General features: G+C 37.6%; 1 protein-coding gene and 1 non-coding gene across 2 annotated transcripts in view; one reads left to right on the top strand and one right to left on the bottom strand.

The window, feature by feature from the left end:
- Nucleotides 1-3188: 3188 nt before the first annotated feature.
- TRNAS-GCU lies at nt 3189-3270 on the top strand. Its single transcript has one exon. It is a non-coding gene; the product is annotated as a tRNA-Ser (tRNA).
- Nucleotides 3271-5841: 2571 nt separating this feature from the next.
- LOC111437896 overlaps nt 5842-8430 on the bottom strand; it is a 75405-nt gene continuing 72816 nt past the window's right edge. The window contains exons 3-5 of the mRNA XM_023075966.1: nt 8001-8073; nt 7165-7299; nt 5842-7080 (exon numbers count right to left, since the gene is read on the bottom strand). Coding sequence (XP_022931734.1) covers nt 5842-7080; nt 7165-7299; nt 8001-8073 — 1447 coding nt within the window. The remainder of the gene's footprint in view (nt 7081-7164; nt 7300-8000; nt 8074-8430) is intronic.

Below are 8430 nucleotides of genomic sequence, written 5' to 3'. Positions count from 1 at the left end.
AAAATTCAAACGTACTTGAATTTAGAGAAAATGTCGGCCAAGACCAACCAAGTAAGTGGCCTTACTATCGGCTAAGTCGGACGACTTGATTTATCTATGACGACACATGCCCACTGGTCCTTGCACATGTCATTTATGCTTTATATTTTATGAGGTGGTGACTATGACTATGTTATTTGATGATGCTATATGATGTTATATGACGATGTTACATGATGACGTTGTATCATGAAGATATGATGATGATGATGCATGATAACATGACGATGTAAGATGGAAGATTATACGATTGATCAACAAACAAACAAAATAAATAAATAAATAAATAAATAAAAAATAAAAGCTAATCCAAATGTAAAATAAAGTTTGTTATTACCTAAATCAAACCAATGAAGGCAAGACATTCAATCCATTGAAACATGGAAGACATAAAACCCATTGGAGTTTGGAATGGAAAATATATAGATTTCTTCATCTTTAGAAATATATAACACTTGGAAATGGAACTTAAAAAGTCTCTCTTTGAGGTGGGGTATGGGGCGAGACGGGTCGGGGGAGTTAGGTGGGGACAAGAATGGGGAATAGAATCTCTGTCTCCGGTTCTATTTATGTAACAGGTAAAAATTTCTCCTCACTCATTCCCTCATTTCTTGTTTAAAGATTACCCTGGAGAAATACATTTTGAACACTCAACTAATGAGTGAACCATTTTCGAGCAGCAGCAATAGTGAGTAAGCAACGAGTGTAGTAAGTTGTGCTGTAGTTGAAAATGTCTCTTTGTTATCAACACCTTCAACATGAGTATATCCCCTTACTACCAGCCAAGCTTTACAACGTTCAACAGAACTATTAGAGTTGTATTTAATCTCGTACACCCAACGATAGCCAATAGCTTTATGGTCAGGTGGTAGATGAACAAGAGACCAAGTATGATTACGTTTCAAAGTTGAAATTTCAACCTTCATAGGTTGTTGCCATAATGGGTTTCCAACTGCCTCATCATAGGTTTTAGGTTATGTCTGGTTGTAATAAGAGCTAGAAAACCACGTTGAGTAAGAGAAAAACGAGAGAATGAAAGGTAATGATGAAGGGGATACTTGGTGTCAGTGTTGGGACTTCAGCTAGAGGTTAAATAATTGGCTTCATAAGACATCATAATCATTATGCCAAGTTTAAGGCTGTTTGGTACAAGTAGAATGTTAGAGTGTAACGGATGTATCAAGTGGCATAGGATTAGAATTAGTGGGTAAATTTGGAGAAGGAATAGAAGGTGGGATAGGATTAGAATAGATTTTTGAGTAGGATGAATCATGAAGTGGTAAAACGAGAGTCGAAGCAGCTAATGTCAAAGTTTGTGAAGCTGGTGAAAAAGGACAACATCTTCACAAAATTTAACATCACAGCTAATAAAGAATTTTTGAGATTGCATGTCATACAATTGTAACCCTTGTGACCACATGGATATCCTATGAAAACACAAGGAATTGCCCGAGGTTCAAATTTTTGCTTAGGATATACTATAGTTGCATAACACTTACCTTAAAAAACTTTAAGATGATGAAATGTAGGTGGTCATTTGTAGAGTGCTTCAAAGGGTGTCTTGCTAGATAACAATGGTGATGATGTTCTATTTATAAGATAAACAATAGTTAAAATGCACTCTCTGAAAAATTAAGTGGAACCTGTGACTGAAAAAGGAGAAACCTAGCTACATTTAGGATATGACGATGCTTACGTTCTTCTACTAGGTTTCCACGACTTTCATTTTGTCTATAGGAAGTTCAGGCAAACCATTTACATCACTCTAAGTACTGTGTAGGTCTCAAAATTCTAATTGATTCCTCATTAATCAGTCTTATTAGTCCCTAGTACATCTTCGAGAATCGTTCCTGAAATAAAAAAGTTATTTTGTTCCCCTCTCCAACCGTGGTTGAATTTGTCACAACGAAGTTTCGATGTTTCAAGAAATCAAACTGAGACGAAAGGATAAAATTTTCACAGTTTAAAAGACATACAACACGTGTGTCAGAATTCCAATGTTATTTACAAACGCAAAAAAGGCCACGAGATACATAAGAATTCATAATGAACCCCAAAAATTAAACAAGTAATTGATGTCCCATGTCGAATACAGCTAACATACACTCCGGGTCTACACCCCTCTTTGATAATAAAGCTTCCAAGCATCTCCCTACCTTGAACAATACCTAAACTAGAAAAGGAGAAAGTGGTAAGCATGAAAATATACTTAGTAACCAACCTACTTGTAGGCTCTCATTGCTACCATCTAATACTAGATTTCCACGACTTTTCTTTGGTCTATAGCAAGTTCGGGCTCACCATTTATGGCACTCAAAGCTATTGTGTAGACCTTCAAGTTCTAATTGATTCCTCATTAATCATCTACCTTTGTTGCCCCTAGTGCCTCTTCGAGATTCGTGCCAAAAATAAAAAAGTCGCTTTGGTCGAGTGGTTAAAGCGTGTGCCAGCAAAGTACATGGGGTTAACTGTGAGAGTTTGAATGTCTCAAGCGATGTAAAGTTCTTTTTTTTTTTTTTGTACTAGCCTCCTAATGTTATTGTCCGCTTTGGCCGTTATCTCACGATCTCATAGAGGTATTTGCACCGTTATTATAAGAAATGCTTCATTCTTCTCTCCAACCTATTCTATCTGTCATGACCAAATTTTAGAGAATTCGACAAATTGAACTTCAACAAAAAAATAAATTTTCCACCGTGTAGATATACAACACCTATGTTAGAAATTCAAAGTTATTTACGGAAGATAAACATGGCATGGGATACAGAACAAATTCAAAATGAACCCCAAAAGTTTTACAACTAATTGATGTCCCAGGTCGAATACAACTACAATACACTTCGGGTCGAACCCTTGTGTGATAGTAGAGCTCTCGAGCATCTCCCCACCTTGAAAAGTAACTAAACTAGAGAAGAAGAAAGGGGTATGTATAAAAATATAGTTAGTAACCAACCAACTTGTAGGCTTTCATCGCTTCCTTCTAATACTAGGTTTCCACTACTTTTCTTTTGTCTATAAGAAGTTCGGGCTTAACCTTTATAGCGCTCTAAGCTACCATGTAGGTCACAAAGTTCTAATTGATTCCTCATCAATCATCTACCTTTGTTGTCTCTAGTGCCTCTTCAAGATTCGTGCCAAAAATAAAAAAAGTTGCTTTGGCCGAGTGGTTAAGGTGTGTGCCTGCTAAGTACATGGGGTTTCCTCGCAAGAGTTCAAATCTCTTAGGTGACGAAAAGCTTTTTTTTTGTACTAGCCAAAGGTCAGCTTTGTCTCGTTACCTCACGATCTCATAGAGGTATTCACACCCTTATTAGAAGGAATGCTTCATTCCGCTCTCTAGCCGATGTTGGATATGTCATGACCAAATTTTAGATGTTTCGACAAATTGAACTAGGAATAAAAATAAATTTTGCTTTAAAAGCGATACAAAACCTATGTTAGAAATTCAAAGTTATTTACAAAAGAAAAAAATTGCATGGGATACAAAACAATTCAAAATGAACCCCAAAAATTAAATATACTACTAATTGATGTCCTAAGTCGAATACAACTACAATACACCTCGGGTCGACACTCTTCTGTGATAGTAGAGCTCTCGAGCGTCTCTCCACCTTGAAAAATACTTGAACTAGAAAAGGTAGAGAGGGGTATGTATAAAAATATACTTAGTAATACTAGGTTTCCAAGACTTTCCTTTGGTCCATAGGAAGTTCGAGCTTACCCTTTACTGCACTCTAAGCTACCGTGTAAGTCTTGAAGTTCTAATTAATTCCTCATTAATCATCTACCTTAGCTTTCCCGAAGGTCTCTTCGAGATTCATTCCTAAAAAAAAAATCGCTTTGACCGAGTGGTTTAGGCGTGTGACTGCTATGTACATAGGGTTTCACCGCAAGAGCTTGAATCTCTTAGGCGTCGATCAGTTCATTTTTTTTGTACTAGCCAAAGGCTGCCGCTAAAAGATGTTATGCGCCAGAAGCGGAACGAATGTACTCACAACACCAATGAACAGAACCACATAAAGAGACACCAAGATATTTACGTGGGTCGGAGAGAAGAAGTTCCCCTACATCCACGGGTAGGAACCAATCACTAATAAACCAAGTGTTACAAGTGAATACCTCACTGTCACACTACAAAGACTCTCACCAATGTGTCACTCAACAAATACAATGTGACACACAAAACTCTCCCAAATCCCGATACCACTTGTTAGGAATGGATATTCAGAATGGAGGGAGAACTCTCTCGTTATATAGCATTATAGAAATAAATCTCCAACCAAGACTAAATCTAATTCAAATAACCAAATCAAATCTAATCCAAATAACAAATCAAATCTAATTCAAATAATCCAATCAAATCTAATCCAAATAACCTAACCAAATCAAATCAAAACTTATAACAATTTACAACAATCTCCACGTTGTCATAAGATCTCCAAAGTTGATAACTGGGTTGGTTGCTACCACCTCAAACATCAATACGTATGTTGGGAACTCCATCGAGCATAGAGAAAGCATATACTATTGTATCATCAAACCTTATAGGTTTTCGAATTACCCTTCGTGGTCTATTCTTGGCGATAGACTCAGGCTCGTCCACTTTTTCATTTACAAGGCTTTGCTCCTCCTGTTCTAATATATCAGACTTAATATCTACCTGATTAATAGGTTCTTCAGTAGTATCTACCTGATCAATAAGTTCTTCAGTAGGAGCAACTATATCAGGAGAGAACACCGCCTTCTCCACCTGCTTCAATGCCTCGTCATTATTTTCAATTTTCTGCAAAAACATTCCAGACTCATCGAATGTCACATCTCGACTATTAACAATCTTACTTGTTTCTGGACACCATAGCCTATAGCTTTTCATGCCTTTGTTAAAGCCCATAAACTTGACTTTTTTTAGCTATAGGATCAAGCTTTGAGTTCGTCGCATGATAATAAGTAGGACACCCAAACACATGCAATTTATCATAATCACTAACAGGAGTATCTGGCCATACCTCAAGCGGAGTTTTCCCACTATTTCCAGAAACAGGTAAACGATTCACCAAGTAAACTGCATAACTGAGAGCCTCGCCCAAAAAGCCTTACTCAATCCTGCTTGAGACAATATGCATCGAACCTTCTCTATTAATGTCTGGTTCATTCTCTCAGTAACTCCATTTTGTTGTGGCTTACCAAGAACAGTGAAGTGTCGAACGATCCCTTCATCTCGACATACTTTAAGGAATGGATCATAAGTATATTCTCCACCGTTGTCTGATCTCAGCTTTTTGATTTTCCTGTCTGTTTGATTCTCTAATTCTCTCAGTAACTCCATTTTGTTGTGGCTTACCAAGAACAGTGAAGTGTCGAACGATCCCTTCATCTCGACATACTTTAAGGAATGGATCATAAGTATATTCTCCACCGTTGTCTGATCTCAGCTTTTTGATTTTCCTGTCTGTTTGATTCTCTACCATTTTCTTCCACTCTTGGAAGATTTGGAGAACCTCGTTTTTGTGCCTCATGTGATACATCCAAACTCTCTTCGAGTAGTCATCAATAAAGGTGACAAACCACCTCTTTCCTCCCAATGAGACATTCTTCGTGGGACCCATACATTAGTGTGAACATAATCCAAAATTCTCTTTGTTTGGTGTATAGCTATACCAAACTTCACATTTTTTTGTTTACCAAATATACAATGTTCACAAAAATCAATTTTACCTGTTGTGGCACCCTTAAGGACTCCTTGGTTCACCAATGTCTGAAGCGCCTTCTCACTAGCATGCCCAAGTCTCATGTGCCATAATTTCAATATTTCCTGTCTTTCGAACTTGCCACAGCAGCATGCCCAATTATTGTGGTTTCGTTGAGGTAGTATATACTACCTCTTCTAGTTCCTTTAATTGCCACCAAAGCTCCACGAGCTACTTTCAAATTCACTCCTTCAAAAATGATGCGATAACCACTCGCATCCAAAATGCCAAGGGAAATCAAATTTTTCTTCAAGTCAGGGACATACCTCACATCATTGAGTTTTCGTATAACCCCGTCAAACATCTTGATTTGTACTGAGCTGATTCCCGTCATCTTGCAAGTACTATCATTGCCCATATAGACAACTCCACCATTGAACTCTTTGAAGTCCAAAAACATCTCTCTGTTGTAACACATATGATAGGAGCACCCAGAATCAAGAATCCATTCACGGGTTTGGCTGACTGATGAGGAGATCGTTAAGACATTATCTGTATCAGTGTCGTCATCTCTAACCACATTGGACTTCGACCTCTTCTCTTTTAAGATCAGGCAATCTTTCTTCCAATGACCTTTCTGTCGACCATATGCACACTCATTTTTATCAAGTTTTATCCAATTACCATATTTACCTCTCGACTTTGATCGGGACTCTCCACATTCACTCCTTTTCCAAGTAGAAGTCCTTTCACGAGCAGTGAGAACATTTGAGCTAGAGTCTTGATATGTCCCCTTTTCCTTCTTTTGCACCTCATTATTCATCAAGGCATTTGAAACATCTTCAAAATTAATATCATAGGCTCCATGCAGTAGAGTGGTTACTAAAAACTTGTAGGACTCCGGCAAGGAATTCAATAACAACAACGCCTTGTCTTCGTCATCAAGATTGATCAAATCAGTGATGATTTTGTTAAAATCATCCAAATGATCAGCCATTGAGATACCTTCCTTGTAGTAAAAACGGAAGAGTTTCTTCTTCAAATACAGTTTATTTTCCACACTCTTCTGCATATATTTTGCCTCAAGCTTGTCCCATAGTTCTTTCGCCATGGTCACCTTCATAAATGGATATTTCTGATCTTTGCCAAGACAGGATCGAATAATTCCGCTAGCTTGCCAATTTAATTTCGTCCATTCTGCTTCTGTCATGTCTTCAAGCATCACCTCTTGGAGAGTAGCATCAAGATCTTGCATGACCAGCAAATCGCTAACTTCGCCTCGCCAAACACCAAAATTATTCGTTCCATTAAATTTCTCTACTTCGAGATTAGAACGACACAATCTTGATCCACGCTATGATTTAATTCAAGATGATTCTGCCATAAGCACAATTGTGAGCACGTCTAGTGGTCGATGAGGCAAAAACTTTCACAATACCTCAAATACCACAATCAGGCTCTGATACCACTTGTTATGCGCCGAAAGCGGAACGAATGTACTCACAACACCAATGAACAGAATCACACAAAGAGACACCAAGATATTTACGTGGTTCGGAGAGAAGAAGTCTTCCTACATCCATGGGTAGCAACCAATCACTAATAAACCAAGTGTTACAAGTGAATACCTCACTGTCACACTACAAAGACTCTCACCAATGTGTCACTCAACAAATACAATGTGACACACAAAACTCTCCCACCCGATACCACTTGTTAGGAATGGATATTCTGAATGGAGGGAGAACTCTCTCGTTATATAGCATTATAGAATCAAATCTCCAACCAAGACTAACTCTAATTCAAATAACCAAATCAAATCTAATCCAAATAACCAATCAAATCTAATCCAAATAACCAGTCAAATCTAATTCAAATAATCCAATCAAATCTAATCCAAATAACCTAACCAAATCAAATCAAAACTTATGACAATTTACAACAAAAGATATTGTCCGCTTTCGCCTGTTACCTCACAATCTCATAGAAGAATTCACACCCTTATTATAATAAATGCTTCATTCCCAACTCCAATCGTGGTTGGATCTGTCATGACCGAATTTTAAGTATTCATCGGTTATTTTAGAGGTTTCGACAAATCGACTGCGATGAAGAAATAAATTTTGCTCAGTTTAAAAGACATACAACACTTACGACACAAATTCAAAGTTATTTACATAAGCAAAAAAAAAAAGGACATGGGATGCAAAACAATTAAAAGTGAACCCCAGAAATTATACAACTAATTGATGTCGCAAGTCGAATACAACTAACATATGCTCCGGGTCGACACCCCTCTGTGATAGTAAAGCTCTCGTGCATCTCCCCACCTTGAATAGTACCTGAACTAGAAAAGGAGAAAGTGGTAAGCATAAAAATATACTTAGTAACCAACCTACTTGTAGGCTCTCATCGCTTCCTTCTAATACTAGATTTCCACGACTTTCCTTTGGTCTATAGCAAGTTCGGGCTTACCATTTACGGCGCTCATGGCTACCGTGTAGGCCTTGAAGTTCTAATTGATTCCTCATTATTCATCTACGTTTGTTGTCCTTAGTGCCTCTTCGAGATTCGTGCCAAAAATAAAAAAGTTGCATTATTGGAGTGGTTAAAGCGTGTGTCAGCTTTGTACAAGGCGTTTCCCCTGAGAGTTTGAATCTCTCAGGCAACCTAAAGTTTTTTTTTTTTTTTTTTTTTTTTTTGT

The sequence above is a fragment of the Cucurbita moschata genome, unplaced genomic scaffold (genome assembly GCF_002738365.1).
Source record: "Cucurbita moschata cultivar Rifu unplaced genomic scaffold, Cmos_1.0 Cmo_Scf00068, whole genome shotgun sequence".
In the NCBI taxonomy this organism is placed as follows: Eukaryota; Viridiplantae; Streptophyta; class Magnoliopsida; order Cucurbitales; family Cucurbitaceae; genus Cucurbita; species Cucurbita moschata.
The sequence above is the reverse complement of the archived record's forward strand: the minus strand, read 5'-3'. Positions and strand labels throughout refer to the sequence as shown.